Below are 20,359 nucleotides of genomic sequence, written 5' to 3'. Positions count from 1 at the left end.
TTATTTCGTCGCCCGCAGCTATTATTTCGTTGCGCGGCTATTCTTTTGACGCTCGTGACCATTCTTTTTTGACGCCGGCGACAATTTTTGGACATGTGGCGAATTTGACTGCGGCGAATTTTTTCATCCGTTTCGCAAAACAATCCGCCAATGGCGAAACGCGGAAATTCACCGCAAATCCATGCCTAATAATCACTAATAATCTGTACCATTCTACCCAACATCAGAAAGAACGGAAAAAAGACAATGTTAAAGAATGTTCCAACACTTATTTTATTGTGAAATATCTCTGCGCTGGTTTGGGTTTGGCTGTAGAAACCGGTTATGGATCTCTGGTATAGGGAGGCGCATCTACTCCTTATCTTCAGTTGCCGGGCTCTTCATCTTGGAAACACAATGCAGGTCAATGTCATTAATAAAAAAGAACCCAACAGTATTCATTTAGCAACAAAGTCTTTCCTAGTCTAGGAGCTAGTGACGTGTGGGTATATCTGATACCAGAACTTAACCCATGGGTTGGGGGGATTTGAGTAAGAAAATGGGATTGCTGGTGTGGGGGGGGTGGCAAGTCCAGCTTTTTCCAGCAGGTCCCGCCCCCATGTTGATGATGTCAGTGGAAAGCCTCTACCCTTCCGTGACATCATCAGGGATTCTGGAACGCTACATGGTTAACCTCACGAGATCCAACTTTGACTGTGGGATCAGGTGACAAGATTTTTTTAGTAAATGAAATTTGGCCCAAATGGGCCGATATCATGGAATAGCCAAGAGGGGCGCTGAGCTGTTGGGGGGTACGTATGAAGCATGTATGTGTATCGGATCAGTACCGGGTTCTTACCAGAGCTGCAGGGGGAGTTGTACTCGGTAACTGCATGTTCCGCTGGAAGCAGAATAAGAACAGAGCAGGGATTAGTTTAGCCCCCAGTCCCCCAGTCACGCCCAATGGGTAATATAGTGAGAAATGAGTACATGGTTAGTGTTGTAGTTATACTCCTACAATCCTCCTAAAACTCTAATATCTACAGTTAGAATATAGTTAAGGTTTACGTTGATCAGGGTCAGGCTATAATTATAGTAAGCCACCCATTCTGATTCATTATCAGCCTTTAGCGCAACAATGTCAGGTCTTGGGCAAGTGATCCAGTGGCAAAAGGCCTTGGGTCGATCCTCAGCGCCAATGCGAATCCCTTTCGACCCATAATGCTTCCTGTCATGTGACGCTGGTTTGGGATGTGGAAATGCCAACCGTTTGCATGAAAAAACAAAGTATGGGAGCTAAATATTAAGTTACTCTGCCCATTATTTTATAAATGGCCTATTGTAAGCAACTTTTCGATTGGTCTTCATTATTTATTTTTTATAGGTTTTGAACTATTTCCCTTCTTCGTCTAACTCTTTGCAGCTTTCAGATGGGGGTCACTGAAGACCAGTTGCAAATTGTCTCAAAATATGACCCTCTACATCAGGGACCCCCAACCAGTAGCTTGGGGGGCAACATGTTGCTCACTAACCCCTTTGATGTTGGCCTCACAGCAGGTCTTCATTCTTGTATTTCTAACTGGGAGGAAAGTTTTGGAGGCATAAAGGCCATGGGTTCTACCAAACAGAGCCCCCTGTAGTCTGCCAATCCACATAGAGGCTACAAAATAACCAATTACAGCCTTTTTTTGGTCACCTCCACCTTCTCCACCTTCTTACAGTATACTTAAATGTTGCTTGTAGGTTAAAAAGGTTGGGGACCCCTGCTCTACATCATACTGAAAGTTAACTCAAAGGCGAATAAACCCTTTAATGGTCAGAAATATATCAGGCCAACTATGTGGGCTCTTTCTCTAGGGAGTGTGTGTTCTGTTGGGGAGTACGTTTTGCTTCTGTGCCCTGAAGTTCGCCCCCAAGGAAGTCATTTTATTGAGGAAACATATTGTGCCGAAAAATTTGTGAATTGGCTATTCTTATGTCAGCCACGACTATTCTTTTGACGTGGGCGACAATTTTTGGACACGCAGCAAATTTTTCCGCGGCTATTTTTTTCATGAAACAATCCGCCAATGGCGAAACACGGAAATTCGGCGCAAATCTATGCCTGGCGAAACATTTCGCCCATCACTAATGAGCAACTTAATCACTTCAATCTTTTTTATATGGAGTAAACATTTTGTAAACGTATCTACTTAAAACAATGTCCATTTTTAAAAAAAATGCAGGAAAGATATTATTTAGCCCAAAATGGCTCAAGTCACACTGGATTTTCTACCTAAAGAGAAGCCCCTTACCTGGCTCATAATAATCATAGACCTTGACCATGGCCGGCTTTAGGTTCTTCACCTCAATGTCTTGTTCCACCGTGAATGAGAGATGAACTGGATCATGTCCTAACTAGTATGGGAGAGAGAGAGAAACCTCAGAGCCCAGTTCTATCTTCTCTACAAATATAATGAAAGATGCTGAGAAATCAGAGACTCAAGTTCCCACCTCATTCAGGTATAAAGCCAGAACATCATTTTGGGTCTCACTGTGCTTTATCGTATTGCTGCTCACTAGCTGTGAAAAAGAAAACCAAACCTGAGATCAAAGTCCAAAACACATACAAAAGTTTCCCCAAACATATCTGGCTCTCAGTCCATACAAAGCGCTATTCTGCCTGGGATCCATAGCAACAGTATCTAGCAGGGCTGTGGAGTCGGAGTTGAGGAGTCGGAGTCGGAGGCAATTTTGGGTACCTGGAGTCGGAGTTGGCAAAAAATGAACCGACTCCGACTCCTACTAAATTTAAATGGGAATAAAAATAAATAAATAAAGCAAGTTTAAATGTCCCAATTCACAAACAGTCATAATTAATTACTTCTCTGCTATAAGAATAAAGCCCAATGCGCGCAGTGCAACGAACACGTTGAGCGACCATGAAGCTTTGCACTGACTGTATGTATAAAATACATTAGCATATTAAAAACAGAGGAGTCGGAGTCGGAAGTATCAGAAACTGAGGAGTCGGAGTCGTGGAGTCGGAGTCGGAAGTATCAGAAACTGAGGAGTCGGAAGTATCAGAAACTGAGGAGTCGGAAGTATCAGAAACTGAGGAGTCGGAAGTATCAGAAACTGAGGAGTCGGAGTCGGAAGTATCAGAAACTGAGGAGTCGGAGTCGGACGAGGTCGGAAGTATCAGAAACTGAGGAGTCGGAAGTATCAGAAACTGAGGGAGTCGGAAGTATCAGAAACTGAGGAGTCGGAGTCGGAAGTATCAGAAACTGAGGAGTCGGAGTCGGAAGTATCAGAAACTGAGGAGTCGGAAGTCAGCTCATCAGAAACTGAGGAGTCGGAGTCGGAAGTATCAGAAACTGAGGAGTCGGAGTCGCGGAAGTATCAGAAACTGAGGAGTCGGAGTCGGAAGTATCAGAAACTGAGGAGTCGGAAGTATCAGAAACTGAGGAGTCGGAAGTATCAGAAACTGAGGAGTCGGAGTCGGAAGTATCAGAAACTGAGGAGTCGGAGTCGTGGAGTCAGAAGTATCAGAAACTGAGGAGTCGGAGTCGGAAGTATCAGAAACTGAGGAGTCGGAGTCGGAAGTATCAGAAACTGAGGAGTCGGAGTCGGAAGTATCAGAAACTGAGGAGTCGGAGTCGGAAGTATCAGAAACTGAGGAGTCGGAGTCGGAAGTATCAGAAACTGAGGAGTCGGAGTATCAGAAACTGAGGAGTCGGAGTCGGAAGTATCAGAAACTGAGGAGTCGGAGTCGGAAGTATCAGAAACTGAGGAGTCGGAGTTGAAGTATCAGAAAATGAGAGTAGTCGGAAGAAACTGAGGAGTCGGAGTCGGAAGTATCAGAAACTGAGGAGTCGGAGTCGGAAGTATCAGAAACTGAGGAGTCGGAGTCGGAAGTATCAGAAACTGAGGAGTCGGAGTCGGAAGTATCAGAAACTGAGGAGTCGGAGTCGGAAGTATCAGAAACTGAGGAGTCGGAGTCGGAAGTATCAGAAACTGAGGAGTCGGAAGTATCAGAAACTGAGGAGTCGGAGTCGGAAGTATCAGAAACTGAGGAGTCGGAGTCGGAAGTATCAGAAACTGAGGAGTCGGAGTCGTAGAGTCGGAAGTATCAGAAACTGAGGAGTCGGAGTCGGAAGTATCAGAAACTGAGGAGTCGGAGTCGGAAGTATCAGAAACTGAGGAGTCGGAAGTATCAGAAACTGAGGAGTCGGAGTCGGAAGTATCAGAAACTGAGGAGTCGGAGTCGAGTATCAGAAACTGAGGAGTCGGAGTCGGAAGTATCAGAAACTGAGGAGTCGGAGTCAGAAGTATCAGAAACTGAGGAGTCGGAGTCGGAAGTATCAGAAACTGAGGAGTCGGAAGTATCAGAAACTGAGGAGTCGGAGTTGTGGAGTCAGAAGTATCAGAAACTGAGGAGTCGGAGTCGGAAGTATCAGAAACTGAGGAGTCGGAGTCGGAAGTATCAGAAACTGAGGAGTCGGAGTCGGAAGTATCAGAAACTGAGGAGTCGGCAGTCGGAAGTATCAGAAACTGAGGAGTCGGAGTCGGAAGTATCAGAAACAGAGGAGTCGGAGTTGTGGAGTCGGAGTCGGAAGTATCAGAAACTGAGGAGTCGGAGTCGGAAGTATCAGAAACTGAGGAGTCGGAAGTATCAGAAACTGAGGAGTCGGAGTCGGAAGTATCAGAAACTGAGGAGTCGGAGTTGTGGAGTCGGAAGTATCAGAAACTGAGGAGTCGGAGTCGTGGAGTCGGAAGTATCAGAAACTGAGGAGTCGGAGTCGGAAGTATCAGAAACTGAGGAGTCGGAAGTATCAGAAACTGAGGAGTCGGAAGTATCAGAAACTGAGGAGTCGGAGTCGGAAGTATCAGAAACTGAGGAGTCGGAGTCGGAAGTATCAGAAAACTGAGGAGTCGGAGTCGGAAAGTATCAGAAACTGAGGAGTCAGAAGTATCAGAAACTGAGGAGTCGGAAGTATCAGAAACTGAGGAGTCGGAGTCGGAAGTATCAGAAACAGAGGAGTCGGAGTTGTGGAGTCAGAAGTATCAGAAATTGAGGAGTCGGAGTCGGAAGTATCAGAAACTGAGGAGTCGGAGTTGGAAGTATCAGAAACTGAGGAGTCGGAGTCGGAAGTATCAGAAACTGAGGAGTCGGAGTCGTAGAGTCGGAAGTATCAGAAACTGAGGAGTCGGAGTCGGAAGTATCAGAAACTGAGGAGTCGGAGTCGGAAGTATCAGAAACTGAGGAGTCGGAGTCGGAGTCGGAAGTATCAGAAACTGAGGAGTCGGAGTCGGAAGTCGGAAGTATCAGAAACTGAGGAGTCGGAGTCGGAGTATCAGAAACTGAAGGAGTCGGAGTCGGAAGTATCAGAAACTGAGGAGTCGGAGTCGGGAAGGAAGTGAGGAGTCGAGTCGGAGTCGGAAGTATCAGAAACTGAGGAGTCGGAGTCGGAAGTATCAGAAACTGAGGAGTCGGAGTCGGAAGTATCAGAAAACTGAGGAGTCGGAGTCGGAAGTATCAGAAACTGAGGAGTCGGAGTCGTAAGAAACTCGGAAGTATCAGAAACTGAGGAGTCGGAGTCGTAGAGTCGGAAGTATCAGAAACTGAGGAGTCGGAGTCGGAAGTATCAGAAACTGAGGAGTCGGAGTCGGAAGTATCAGAAACTGAGGAGTCGGAGTTGGAAGTATCAGAAACTGAGGAGTCGGAGTCGGAAGTATCAGAAACTGAGGAGTCGGAGTCGGAAGTACAGAAACTGAGGAGTCGGAGTCGGAAGTATCAGAAACTGAGGAGTCGGAGTCGGAAGTATCAGAAACTGAGGAGTCGGAGTCGGAAGTATCAGAAACTGAGGAGTCGGAGTCGGAAGTATCAGAAACTGAGGAGTCGGAGTCGGAAGTATCAGAAACTGAGGAGTCGGAGTCGGAAGTATCAGAAACTGAGGAGTCGGAGTCGGAAGTATCAGAAACTGAGGAGTCGGAGTCGGAAGTATCAGAAACTGAGGAGTCGGAGTCGGAAGTATCAGAAACTGAGGAGTCGGAGTCGGAAGTATCAGAAACTGAGGAGTCGGAGTCGGAAGTATCAGAAACTGAGGAGTCGGAGTCGGAAGTATCAGAAACTGAGGAGTCGGAGTCGGAAGTATCAGAAACTGAGGGGAGTCGGAAGTATCAGAAACTGAGGAGTCGGAGTCGGAAGTATCAGAAACTGAGGAGTCGGAGTCGGAAGTATCAGAAACTGAGGAGTCGGAGTCGGAAGTATCAGAAACTGAGGAGTCGGAGTCGGAAGTATCAGAAACTGAGGAGTCGGAGTCGGAAGTATCAGAAACTGAGGAGTCGGAGTCGGAAGTATCAGAAACTGAGGAGTCGGAGTCGGAAGTATCAGAAACTGAGGAGTCGGAGTCGGAAGTATCAGAAACTGAGGAGTCGGAGTGGGAGAATTTATCTACCGACTCCACAGCCCTGGTATCTAGGCTGCAGCACCCCCTCAATCACTTGGGATTCTTTCTCCTCCTCTAACCCACTCGGCCTCCTCTCTTAGGAATTTAATTTGGCTGTTAGCTACTGAGCATGCTCAGTTCCTCTTAACTCAGGTTACCAGACACGCCCTCCAGTCTAGCAGCCAATAAAGAGAGGGCAATGCTGCTTCCCATACAAACTCTGCTCTAGCTGTGCACTCCTCCTTTCCTGAGCTCAGTTTAACCATTTCAGGGCACAATCCAAGTGGGACTTTTAATCAAAGTAAGTTCTGCCTGTGTAAGCCTGCATTTTTCATTACATGAACTTTACATCACTGATGATGTCAAAGAGAAAATGGCCGCTGGGTGAAAGCTGCTATTTATTCACAGAAAAATGTGATGGTGCTGGCGAACGGAGGGGATATATGCAGTACAAATGGTGGGGTTTGGGTGGGGGATATGGGCCCAACTTATATACATGGTAGGAAAATGTAGGGTTTACATGTCCTTTAATGATGTCATTTGTATCACATAATATGATAGAATATTAGACGTTCCATGGCTCATATCATGCCATGGGGACTAATATCCTTATATTATACAATCATTCTCAGTATTCCTGGTAATTCACTGCAGCTACTTTCAAAGCTGGCACTCCTGGACCCCATTGTTGAGTGTCAGTTATTATCTATAAACCCGCGTTCTACAGAATATTTACTACTTACCTGATGCGTTGTGCTCCGCACTGGGAAAAAGCCTGAGAGCATCTTGACCTCAACCAGAGCCAAGTTGGATTCCCCCCGAGACCCTGTGTATCTGCAGGAAGAGAAGCACAGAAGAGTCAGTGGCTGTGGGACTCTGCCCAAGGGAAGGGACTGTAGGGGAATATACAGTCGATGCAGACTTCATTCCTAGGAATACACCCCCAGAGAAAACTATCTTGGGCAGTCTGAGGTTTCTTGACATGTTTCTTGATTGTGTCAATAAGTAGTGATGAGCGAATCTATCCCGTTTCACTTCACTTGAAAATTCGCAAATCTACAAAAGATGGCGAAAAATTTGCAAAACGGCTATTCTTTTGTCGCACGGTTATTCTTTTGTCGCCTACGGCTATTCTTTTGTCGCCTGCGGCTATTCTTTTGTCACCCACGGCTATTCTTTTGTCGCGCGGTTATTCTTTTGTCGCCTGCGGCTATTCTTTTGTCACCCACGGCTATTCTTTTGTCGCGCGTTTATTCTTTTGTTGCCTGCAGCTATTCTTTTGTCGCCTGCGGCTATTCTTTTGTCACCCACGGCTATTCTTTTGTCGCCTGCAGCTATTCTTTTGTCACCCACAGCTATTCTTTTGTCGCCCAAGGCTATTTTTTTGTCACGTGGCTATTCTTTTGTCGCCTGCAGTTATTCTTTTGTCACCCACGGCTATTCGTTTGTCACGCGGCTATTCTTTTGACACCCGCAACTATTCTTTTGACACCCGCGACTATTCTTTTGACACCCTAGACTATTCTTTTCTCGGCCGCAGCTATTCTTTTGACGCCCGCGACTATTCTTTTCTCGCCCACAGCTATTCTTTTGTTGTGCAGCTATTTTTTTGTCGGCCGCAGCTATTCTTTTGTCGAGTGGCTATTATTTTGTCGCCCGCGGCTATTTTTTTGTCGGCCGCGGCTAATCTTTTGTCAACCGCGGCTATTCTTTTGACGCGTGGCTATTGTTTTGTTGGCCACGGCTATTCTTTTGTCGCCCGTGGCTATTCTTTTGTCGCCCGTGGCTATTCTTTTGTCGCCCGCGACTATTCTTTTTACGCAGGTGACAATTTTCAGACATGCTGCGAATTTTTCTGCTGCAAATTTTTTCATCCATTTCGCGAAACAATCCGCCAATGGCAAAACGCGGAAATTTGCCATGAATCCATGCCTGGCGAAACATTTCGCCCATCACTATTAATATGCAATGTAAGAAGAATTAGATCACAGGGTGTGTATGTGTCTAATTACACCAGCTGTGCAGCAGTATATCATGTCGCATATGTATCTTACTGGAAAAGTAGAGGCAAAGAGTCAGTAGTTGCCCATAAGTCAGACAATAAGAGAAGAGGAGACAATGCGTGAGCTTCTGTATTAGAGCAGTAGAGAGACACAATGGGGGAATATATTGGAATAAAAGAGAATACTCACTGAATGTAAATGTCTATGCGCATCTGTTTCATTGGCTCCTGGGGACATTGCTTTGGTTGGGTCTCCACTCGTACTGAGAAGGTGGCATTACTTCTAGGTGGGGGAATGTTGTATCTCAGGACAGTCTGTGGGATGAGAACAAGGGATTGACAGACCCAGATGGTGAATCTAGCATGTAAGGAGGTGTAAGTAGTTAGACTATACTTAGTTAGGCCACTAATCGGCACCAACTAATATGGTTTGCTTGCAGGGAGAAAGTCCCTGGCAGGAGCATGTAAAAGCTCCTGAAAACTGAGCCACCCGTACCTCACTAGGGTAGACAAAGCGGCAGAAGGCGATAACTAGATCGTTCTAGGAACAAGAGCTAGACGTGTTAGCTAGTAAGGACACCAGGAGTGGTTGGAGTAGAGCTCCAGTGGTGATTGTTCACCAGATAGGGATTGAGAGGAAATTCTGTGTGTGTGTGTGGTTGGTTTACTCCAGTCTGTCCTGTTCTGCATGTTGAGAAACTTGAAATAAAGTTAGTTTTGGTTCAACACATCATGGTCGTGTGGTCATGACTATTGTTCTCAGCAAAGGCCTATACTGGTCCCAGGGGCAAAAGGTGGCAGTCCCGGGTACCAACTTTACAAGCAGATTGAGGAAGAGTAAGAGAGTGAGTGTCCCCTCACCTGTACATAGACACAGCCGCTCCCAGTGGCTGACAGAGAGTACTCCCCAGGGATATCTGGCAGTGAGGCTTTCTGTAGCAGGAGCCGGTTAGTCTGATCCACATGGAACTGTTGATGGAACCCAATCTTGGAAGTGACTGTGACATCTCCCTTGTCAGTGAATGTGGCCTCGGCATACTTAGCAAGGGCCTGTAGCGCTACAACCGTGTCCTGTGAGATGAAGGAGAAGGGAATAGCAAGCTCACATATATCCAGATACATCACAATAGAGTTTTCAGACGCTAAACTTCGAGCTTTTCTAATTAAATTGCATCTCAAATTGAATCTTGCCCATGAGTTTTCACATGATAAATCTTTCTCTCACTGAACTGCATCTGGCCCATATTTTGAACATTACTAAAAGAAATGCCAAACATCGGTAGTTAGACTTTTTGTGAACTGTAATAATGGATCCCCCTCATATCTACATGTTCTAGGCTTTGGCAAAGTAGCTCCTGGCTCAAGAGGAGGCCATAGACCCTCTGACTTATTAGAAAGAGAAGCCAGATGGGTCTTCTATTTAGACATTAGAGAAGCTAATGGTTTAAATTTAGAATTTGACATATCATCTTATGTATAATACATGTAGCTATGGGTGTCATAATATAGCTTTTTGTATACTTAGATATCCACCTATAAATAAGTATGAGATTGTAATGCGATGCCCCCCCTGTATGACTGGACTACGTTCCATTACATATAGCAAGGTGAACTCATTGGATTTAGCCTATGATTCCGTGCCCTTTGGAGGTATAAAATGCGTCAGGCTACTAATATGATTCCATAACATCAAAACAGGGTTATCCCAGCATTTAGGCAATGAATGTAGAATTCTTACCCTTTGTTTAGGTGGGTCCGGGTGCTCATGCCCCAGACCTTCAGCTTAGGGAGCCATCATGGAGAAAATCACAAGGAAAGTAGTTGTTGGCAGGCACTCCGATAGTAAAAAATATAGTTTATTTAATCCATATAAAAAACAAAGAGAAGCTTTACGCGTTTCGTACCAATAGGGTACTTAATCATAGGCTAGATTTCATTTACAACAAACGCAGTATTTAAAGGCAAAGTAGCCAATAGGATTAAATAAACTATATTTTTTACTTTTTTGGGGTTATCGGAATGCCAACAACTACTTTCCTTGTGATTTTCTACTAATATGTATGTAAATGAAAATGAACTCTTTTAAAGTGAACAACTGCTTCAAATCTTCTACCTCTGGGGGTCAGGAATAGTGCCAGCCTAATAATTACCACTGGTTTTATTTGCCACCCTTGCTGGAGGTCCAGGGCACTATCACAGTCCCTACAATACTTGACTCCCTTATATTGTCTTCCTTCCAGTTACCTGAGTAGAGTAGAACCCCCCATATGGATTTTGCTGCTTGCTCAGCCAGTTGACTATCTCAGAAGCTTTTCTCTGGTCCTTCTTAGTTTGTGAGGGAAGAGCCAGCAGCACATAGGAGGCTAACTCCACCTCGGCCGAGGGAGTGCGGTGCCAGGATGAGAGGTTGAAGGCCTCGGAGGCAGGTATCTGCTCCCAGTGTAACTGTCCATCTAGGGATACAAAGAATAATGATTGTTTCTTTACTGCTATTAACATCAATTGTTATTTCTGTGTCCACTTCATAGAGTGGAGGGAACATCAAAAGGCCCCAAAATAGCATTCTTTCCAGTGGATAAAGGAGTGAGAGTGATCTGTTTGAGTGACACGGGGAGTCGTCTGAACCAGAAGTCTAGATACATCGTTACAGTGCATAACTAGTTAGTTTTGGTGGTTAGTACAATTTTAAATGTAAAAGAAGAAAAATGCTTGATAAAAAATGAATAATGACTAAACTATGAAATATAATAAGAATAGTCAAATAGGCACTTTGTGCTCACAGTTTCATCACCTTATCCCACCAGTGACTGAAATACAGACCATATTATCCATCTGTTATATCTTGTCCCTGACTATGCCCTGGGAATATCATTCAGTTGTTAAACCTATTCTCTGTAACATAGTGATTGCTTTCCAAGTTCTTCTATGATGTGGAACTGTTGTCCTCTATTTATGTGTTTAGTGGCCAAATTAATGTAGAACAATAATGTCATACAAAGAGTTGAATGGAAAGCTTGGGCAAGCCAGGGGGCCATAATATTTCCTTGGAAGGACACGTTCAGCCCTCGGACCTCTAGCTGGACAGACATGACCTAACTAATTACAGCCAGAAGGTGGAAAACAAAGTTATACTAGCAAAAAAGTTCTTTGCTTCCAAGACAGTGAAACTTTGGGAGCAGAGAAAGAGAGCACTTTGGGAGCAGAGGAAGAGAGCACTTTGGGAGCAGAGGAAGAGAGCACTTTGGGAGCAGAGGAAGAGCGCACTTTGGGAGCAGAGGAAGAGCGCACTTTGGGAGCAGAGGAAGAGAGCACTTTGGGAGCAGAGGAAGAGAGCACTTTGGGAGCAGAGGAAGAGCGCACGTTGGGAGCAGAGGAAGAGCGCACTTTGGGAGCAGAGGAAGAGAGCACTTTGGGAGCAGAGGAAGAGAGCACTTTGGGAGCAGAGGAAGAGCGCACGTTGGGAGCAGAGGAAGAGAGCACTTTGGGAGCAGAGGAAGAGAGCACTTTGGGAGCAGAGGAAGAGAGCACGTTGGGAGCAGAGGAAGAGAGCACTTTGGGAGCAGAGGAAGAGAGCACTTTGGGAGCAGAGGAAGAGAGCACTTGGGAGCAGAGGAAGAGCGCCACTTGGGAGCAGAGGAAGAGAGCACTTTTGGAGCAGAGGAAGAGCGCACTTTGGGAGCAGAGGAAGAGAGCACTTTGGGAGCAGAGGAAGAGAGCGCTTTGGGAGCAGAGGAAGAGCGCGCTTTGGGAGCAGAGGAAGAGCGCACTTTGGGAGCAGAGGAAGAGCGCACTTTGGGAGCAGAGGAAGAGAGCACTTTGGGAGCAGAGGAAGAGAGCACTTTGGGAGCAGAGGAAGAGAGCACTTTGGGAGCAGAGGAAGAGAGCACTTTGGGAGCAGAGGAAGAGAGCACTTTGGGAGCAGAGGAAGAGCGCACTTTGGGAGCAGAGGAAGAGCGCACTTTGGGAGCAGAGGAAGAGAGCACTTTGGGAGCAGAGGAAGAGAGCACTTTGGGAGCAGAGGAAGAGAGCACTTTGGGAGCAGAGGAAGAGAGCACTTTGGGAGCAGAGGAAGAGAGCACTTTGGGAGCAGAGGAAGAGAGCACTTTGGGAGCAGAGGAAGAGAGCACTTTGGGAGCAGAGGAAGAGCGCGCTTTGGGAGTAGAGGAAGAGCGCACTTCCCCAGTTGGACCTGCACCCAACCATAACATGGAGGAACATGTGCAATAAGATAACATACGTACACTCAATCCCATACCTTTCCTTATGGCCTTCTCCTCCAGTTTAGCCAGCAGCATCTCCCTGAGTTTATTATCTCCGCTCAGAGTGAAGGTGTAGGCCAGTAGAGCCTGGGTGTAGGCACTGCTCACGTTCTCGGCAGCCTCCCTGAGACAGTACAGAGCGTGACTAAGTAGAGTGTCCTACAGAAAGAGACAGGGTCAAAGAGATTCTGATTAATGCTTTTAAAGTTGTAACTGAATTGTAAGCAGTGTTTATGTTACAGTGTCCTATTTCCTAGATAATTCATTCATGTTGGCAGTGACTTGGCCAATAGGGCAGTGGGGCAGCTTCTCAGCCTGTAGTTCTTTGGTTTGTATATTATATTAGTATATTAATAACACCCCGGCTATGGAGTCACTACACATTTATCCCTACAGTGATGAGCTCCTGTCATTATTAGCACATTCATACTTACACAACACCATTGTGCTCACCGTTTTCGGCAGACCGGCGTCCATTAGAGCTATGGTGATGTAAGCAGAGAGTGATAGTTCATCATCATGCATTCCCCCCTATAGGACAAAAAGTGATTATCTAAGTTCTTCTGCTGAGGGAATGTCTCATTAGGGTCACAGGAGCTAATAATGTACCATACCTTCAGAGCATTATTGAAGCGTTTTCCCACCCTTCGGAAATAGTTGCCTGTTTTTCTTTTATAATACGATAGCCACGAGACAGATTGGCCAATGTGAGCTTCATCTATGGAGATGTAGGGACGAGCCTTGTTGTACGACTTTGTTACATACGCAGTCAGCCTACACGGGGGGGAGAGAACTCAGGTACCAGCTCTGCTCTCCGGTGCTCAAACGGGGATATGATTGGCTTACAGAGGGTCCCGAAAACGGCAACTAAGCTGGTAAAGGGTATGGGCTCAGTTATGGGGAAAGGCTGGCCCAGTTGGGATTGGTTACACTGGGGAAGGGGCAGTTAAGGGGGGGGCACTATATATAAATATATAAGGGGGGGCAGTAATGAAATAGAGAAAGTACAGGGAAGAGCGACTAAGCTGATAAAGGGAATGGGCTCAGTTATGGGAAAGGCTGGCCCAGTTGGGATTGGTTACACTGGGGAAGGGGCAGTTAAGGGGGGTCACTATATATAAATATATAAGGGGGGGCAGTAATGAAATAGAGAAAGTACAGGGAAGAGCGACTAAGCTGATAAAGGGAATGGGCTCAGTTATGGGGAAAGGCTGGCCCAGTTGGGATTGGTTACACTGGGGGGCGGGGGCAGTTAAGGGGGGGTCACTATATATAAATATATAAGGGGGGGCAGTAATGAATAGAGAAAGTACAGGGAAGAGCGACTAAGCTGATAAAGGGAATGGGCTCAGTTATGGGGAAAGGCTGGCCCAGTTGGGATTGGTTACACTGGGGGAAGGGGCAGTTAAGGGGGGGTCACTATATATAAATATATAAGGGGGGGCAGTAATGAAATAGAGAAAGTACAGGGAAGAGCGACTAAGCTGATAAAGGGAATGGGCTCAGTAATGGGGAAAGGCTGGCCCAGTTGGGATTGGTTACACTGCGGGGGGCAGTTAAGGGGGGGGGTCACTATATATAAATATATAAGGGGGGGCAGTAATGAAATAGAGAAAGTACAGGGAAGAGCGACTAAGCTGATAAAGGGAATGGGCTCAGTTATGGGGAAAGGCTGGCCCAGTTGGGATTGGTTACACTGGGGGGGGGGGCAGTTAAGGGGGGGGGGTCACTATATATAAATATATAAGGGGGGCAGTAATGAAATAGAGAAAGTACAGGGAAGAGCGACTAAGCTGATAAAGGGAATGGGCTCAGTTATGGGGAAAGGCTGGCCCAGTTGGGATTGGTTACACTGGGGGGGGGGCAGTTAAGGGGGGGGGGTCACTATATATAAATATATAAGGGGGGGGGGCAGTAATGAAATAGAGAAAGTACAGGGAAGAGCGACTAAGCTGATAAAGGGAATGGGCTCAGTTATGGGGAAAGGCTGGCCCAGTTGGGATTGGTTACACTGGGGGGGGCAGTATCCCCTCTTGTTCAATGTAAGTGCATCAAATAGGGCTTGTGCTGAATATACATTTTGTCTACTGTTTTAATCACGAGGTAGAATTTCCAGGTCACCTGTTTAAAAGCCAATATTCCATTGGTTGCTGTGGGTTACTACTCCTGGGCAAACTTAGTGCCTTTTGTTATATATAGGGGTAAAATCCCTCACAAATAATTATACGGTAATTACTCACCATGAGTTTCCCTTTGGGTTCCGTGACCTAAATAGAATGTAGGATCCATCATAATGTTTGTATGTCAGTTGTATTTGGTACCCTGCAGAAGAGGACACAATATCAAACATCCCATAATACACATCTATATTATAGCGACTGAACCAGTACCTCATCTTCTAAAAATTAGATCCTATGAGCTCAAAGGACAAAGAAAATCAAATTTACTGGGTGAGTCGCCCCCTGCTTGGGTTTGTACATGCACAGTAGGGTGGTCAATGTGTTATGCACCCATTCAAGGTGGCAGTAGTTCAAGGGTTCCCCTGTGTCAATACTTGTGCTCCGTTGGGAGGTGGCACTGAGTGCAACTATATAGAAGTGCAAAGAGCGGATTAAGACCCTGTAGCAATAACCATTTTTCATGCTACCACAACTGCAGTTTAGTGAATAAATGAACCCTAAGGTGTTGCCCAATCAACGGCCAGAGTGCCGGCCTTTTCAGGGTGCACTTGTGAGGCCCCCAATTCCTCGCACATTGCTGGCTTAAACTCACCGTTGTGTTTGACATGTAACAGAGATATCCATGGGATCAAGGCAACTTAAGAAAACACAGTAAGAGCAACCATCATGCTGGTATCTGTATCTTAGTTGCATTTAGCTAATAAAGTACTATGCGGAATAATAACACACATGCATGGATCTACTCCCATTAGTTATGATATGAAGCATATTTCCTCCCATTAAAGGCTTGATCAATGGGCAGTCCTAGAAGGTATGAAGCATAGTTCCTAGATCTCTATTGTATCTCTAACACCGGCCACTGGTGTGTTTGTATGTGAGCGTTAAGCCTTGATGAAGGAAATATCAGAGGTGGAGGTTTGTGGGCTTAGTAGTTCATAAAGTTTGAAGTCATTTTGCATCGTAGAGTCATGGAAAACATGAGAAATTGGATCTACTTGGGTTTGTGGCTTCCCCAGGTGCAGTCGGACCTTCCCTATTGGGTTTCCCTTGTCTAAGATATGGTTCATCTGGAGTTTACATTCTATGAGCCATTTCGAGAAATAGTTCACATTTAGACCTGTTGGGAAAGTGTGGATGTTGATAAGGGGCAACAGTGGGGAAGGGGGTGTTTGAGTTTGAATTTAAGGCAAGATTTATCCCAGATGAACAAGGAGGTCCTAAAATCAAAAGTGTCTGTGGGCTTGGTCTATCCACGGTAAGTGCAGAGGGTATGAGTATGTGGATTGCTGTGCCCGTGTTTTTTACTCCTCATTCATTCTATTAAGGACAGAAGCTTGATAATAAGTATAACAGTTGGGCAAATTAATAATTGGCCAGTCTGGGTCATCTTTTGTCATTTGGATCCCAAGATAAGTTCGAGAATCTGAGGCCCACTTTTATGGGAAATTGTCGGTTAGTCTGATAGTAAAAGTTCTAGAGTGAGAAGGAATAGGGTAGGGACACCCCGGGCTTGTACCACTGAGTAATGAGAAGTAATCAAACATTACGGTGGCACAGGAGACTGGGTTGGTAGAGAAGATCCACATTAACAGATCAAGCACTCAAGGCAGGTAAACATATATGTCCAGTTAACTCTGTTGAAAGCTTTTTCTATGACGGTTGAGAGAAGCATGAAATTAACGATCTCTTTTTTTTGACCCAAAACAGTTTGCCAGGAGTTTCATGTCTGTATTGATTAAGGGTATTGGGTGGTAGATTATGCACAACATCTGTGGGCACAGCTCATAAATTGGTAGTCATTTAATTGAGCTGTCTGAGGTGAAATTGGCCGGCCCCCTCTCCTGTGTGGGCGCGCACTTATCAACGCACTTATGAATGCACATGGGGGTTACTGGGCCACTGAAGGGGGGTGATGCGGTGCGCACTAGGCAGGTGCCTCTTCTGCCTACCCCTAGTTCTGGCCCTGGTAGTCAGGTAATTAATGCAATGTGGAAACCGAGTCTCTCTGCAGATAATATTTGGTCTGGTTGGTGTAGGAAGAAGGCAGCAACTTGGTTGGTAATGTCCCTATCTGTCATGGTTTTAGTCTGCCAGTTAACATAAAGGCCCATGGAATAGTCCTTGTATATTCTCCAGGGGAAATAGAATTATAGAAATGTGGGATAAGAATATCTAGGAAACATAAGTTAGCATAGTGGAAATTTGGTCTTAAGGACGACGTGTTTTTAAAGAGGGTTAGTTAGCTGTGTAATGGGCAGAAGATGCAGAGAGATCCTCGTCGTGTTGAACTCAGTGGGTGACAGGGAGGAAGGGTGGGAGAACAAGAAAGAGGAGTAAGGATTATAACTTCTCATGTCTTGAGGGTAGAAAGAAGAGGCTCCAGTTCAGTTTTTTAAGAATGGCTCCTCCTTCCCTCTTGTAGATCCACTCGTGGTGTACCTAGGTGCTCAAAGAAGGTTGGGGCTTCCATGGTTCTCATAGAGCATATGTCTTGCCATTTTTAAAGGCTAGTAGGGCGAGTGGAAAAGCCCATTTATACGAGATGGGCAGCCTCAAGTTTAACAGCTTTGCTCTCACAAGCTTGACGGAAGATCTGCTCTTTGGTATCAAAACTATGAAATCAGCAGAGAACGTTTCATGGCCTGTCGGTTCTGCCTCCCACTACTCTATGCAAGTGATCAGTGATAACTGGAATAGTCTTGTCTTGCTCTAGAGTTGACTTTTTTTGCTGGAGCTCAAGGTCTCTTTTGGGTTGCCATGTATGTGTAGATTATTCCTGCATCTCCTATTTTCTATGTCTTCTAGTAGATGCCGTAGGGTGTACATGTGGTACACCTGTTTAGTTATTCTAGAAACAATCTAGATCTAGCAAGCCCTTTTTATATCTTCTAGGGCGGTGACTGGCCAACAGTTTGCCGAGATCAGACTTTTGCCGGAGGGCTGCGATGAGCGAGAGAATGTTGGCCACAGATGGGAGAGGGACATTTGTCAAAATAACAAATGCCCTTTATACTTGATATCCATCTATTTACCAATGAAACAATCACTCATGTCCACTTTCCTTGGAAGGGAATTTCCTAATCTGATTGGCTTTACAGTAAAGAGCTTTGATATGGGTGAAATCTCCTTGCCTCAGCAAATGCCCTTTTCAGGGGTACTTTATCTGTATATATTTCCTTTAGTCATATTATAGTAGTAAATGGTTACTCAGTTTTATAAAAACCAAGGAACAAAAATAAAGCCTTTCAACAAAAACTGAAATTAGAACATCTCACCATTCGTAAGCAATCTTTTGGCTTTGCTTTGGATCTCAGGGCTCAGTTGGTGAGTGTTTTCCAGATACTGTAGAATGTAGATACTGGGGGCAAAAAGAATCATTTTCTGCTCTCCATTTCCAAATGGCATGGCCAGTAGACGGTCCAGGTTCTGCATGGCTGTTCCCATCAAGTCTCCTGCAGAAAATAATGTAGAATGGAGCAGAGATGTGGAAATACACTTGAGTGTATATATTTATATCAATATCTAAAACCCTATTGAAATCTCTAAAGACAGGGGGCATTTCCGTATCCACATATCAATTCCCTTTGCCTTTAAAAGTTGATCCCCAGGCACAGACAGTGCCCAAGGGAAGTTACGCCAACTAAATACGAGAGTCTAAATATTTGCCAGTGCTTTAAGTGCCTGTAGACTTTTAGACTTAAGAAGAAATAAAACAAGGTTCTCCTTACCCAGCACTGTTATATAAGCTCTCTCCGAACCCTTCAGAATATTTTCAGGAACTTTCAGGGATATCTCCTCTTTTTTAGAATGGGCTAGAACAGAAGAAAACAGAACTCTCAAGTCTACACAATGCGCTGCTTATATGTGGTTCAGTTTGGCACATCAAAAGTCCTGAACATGACTTTGCCTTGAGTACTTGGGGATGATGGTCGAAAACAAGCTAATGGAAAGACAGACATTGACCACTCTTAATGTATTTGATTAAGGCTTGTTTGGATATTGGACAGGTTGGAAAATCTAACTGGCCCAGTTGGCAATGGATGCAGTCTAGGGTATGAGGCGTTGGGCTTAAGTCACCATTGGGTATGGCTTATGATTTTGCCTGGTTTGGCTCAACAATTGGATGGTCAGATCAGGTTAGTATTTAATCATCTGGCAAGAGAATCCTGTTTTTGGTTGACAGTTTAGTTTATTGTTCTACAAAAAAATTATATTCCAAGTTTCTGCTCGAGACTTTACATTTAAGTACATTTTCTTATGAAAATTTCAATTTCAGAATTAAATCTATTTAGGCTCAAGAATGAAAGTTGCTAAGCACAATAGCGACGCCTTGAAGGTATATACAAAAGTCAACGTAAAAGAAACTGTTCAATATTATATGGTTTGCCCTCTGAAACAGTCAAATGGTACAAAGTTGTGAGGTTTGAAAGAGACCTGGGCAAATTTCTGTTTGCAGGACGGTCAGAATGAACGCCTCCCACCTACCCAGTTGCCCCGCATACTCAGATGGTGGAGTGGTTTGACTGAATTTGACTGAGCTGCCATGCCAAATCTGCCCATGTATAGACAAGTAAACTTGAAGAAAAGTCAATTCAACAGGTTGTTAAGATATTTCTAACCCTCCGTAGCCCAACCACATCTTACCTTTTGCATTTTGTCTGCAGATCAGAGAGTTGTGAGACTTTTCTACTAGAATTCCCCCTGGCTGATATAAATCAGATGAAGGCATTAGCAATGAATAAAATGACCCCACGTCTATTATAATCTACACATACACTATTCTATCATCTGTCTGTCTGTCTGTCTAGCGTTGCCTATTTGGATCTATCCATTTCTTAAAAATAATCCTCTTTGCTGCTGCTAAAATAAGATTGAAATAATTTATGGAGTAGGAAATGTTCCCAAATTTAGGTTGAAGTAGGCGAGACACTTGCGTTGAGTCTTCTGAGAAATTTAATAAAGCGGATTTTGGCGTCAGGTTGTATTTAGAGTTAGACCAACCTTTTATGTGGTTGTAGCCACTTTAAATGGAGGGTTTGGTGGTGCTGCAACCACGTGAGAATATGTTGTATCTTTCTGCAGAATAACTGCTCAAATACAATTATACCAGTGGGTGATGGGAGCACTCCAAGGCTAAATATAATATGGTTTCTATGGAAGTGCTGCTGATCTGGCAAACACTGGAACCAGGCAGGAAGGTGCCAGCCTAGGAAAATGATGACCAGTGATAAATAGTTAGGCCACCGTATGGGGTGTTCTTTAATGCTTTAATGTAGTGTAGGGATCCCCAGATTTGGGCCTCTTAGGTGGGTTCACATTTAGACACCTAAAGGTGGTCCTAGATATATCCCTGCAGTTCAGACAGCAGCCACTGGGGGGGGTGTTGGGATATAAAAGGGGATGACTCCCATGTTCAGCAGGGTTTTAGTCCTGAAACCACCCCTTTGTGAAGAGGAGTTCTAGCTTAGGAGTTTCTATAATAGGTCTCTCTAGGAGTGACATGTAGGC

General features: G+C 44.9%; 1 protein-coding gene across 1 annotated transcript in view; it reads right to left on the bottom strand.

Annotated features, from left to right (window-relative positions):
- Positions 1-249: 249 nt before the first annotated feature.
- LOC100495827 (alpha-2-macroglobulin) overlaps positions 250-20,359 on the bottom strand; it is a 52,103-nt gene continuing 31,993 nt past the window's right edge. The window contains exons 23-37 of the mRNA XM_018090079.2: positions 19,496-19,556; positions 18,580-18,663; positions 18,127-18,303; positions 14,912-14,993; positions 13,286-13,445; positions 13,125-13,202; positions 12,668-12,830; positions 10,657-10,865; positions 9,274-9,483; positions 8,603-8,727; positions 7,154-7,244; positions 2,473-2,541; positions 2,274-2,376; positions 839-880; positions 250-384 (exon numbers count right to left, since the gene is read on the bottom strand). Of these exons, the coding sequence (XP_017945568.2) occupies positions 365-384; positions 839-880; positions 2,274-2,376; positions 2,473-2,541; positions 7,154-7,244; positions 8,603-8,727; positions 9,274-9,483; positions 10,657-10,865; positions 12,668-12,830; positions 13,125-13,202; positions 13,286-13,445; positions 14,912-14,993; positions 18,127-18,303; positions 18,580-18,663; positions 19,496-19,556 (1,674 nt within the window). The 3' untranslated portion in view covers positions 250-364. The remainder of the gene's footprint in view (positions 385-838; positions 881-2,273; positions 2,377-2,472; positions 2,542-7,153; positions 7,245-8,602; positions 8,728-9,273; positions 9,484-10,656; positions 10,866-12,667; positions 12,831-13,124; positions 13,203-13,285; positions 13,446-14,911; positions 14,994-18,126; positions 18,304-18,579; positions 18,664-19,495; positions 19,557-20,359) is intronic.

This window comes from Xenopus tropicalis, chromosome 7 (genome assembly GCF_000004195.4).
Source record: "Xenopus tropicalis strain Nigerian chromosome 7, UCB_Xtro_10.0, whole genome shotgun sequence".
Classification (NCBI taxonomy): domain Eukaryota; kingdom Metazoa; phylum Chordata; class Amphibia; order Anura; family Pipidae; genus Xenopus; species Xenopus tropicalis.
The sequence above is the reverse complement of the archived record's forward strand: the minus strand, read 5'-3'. Positions and strand labels throughout refer to the sequence as shown.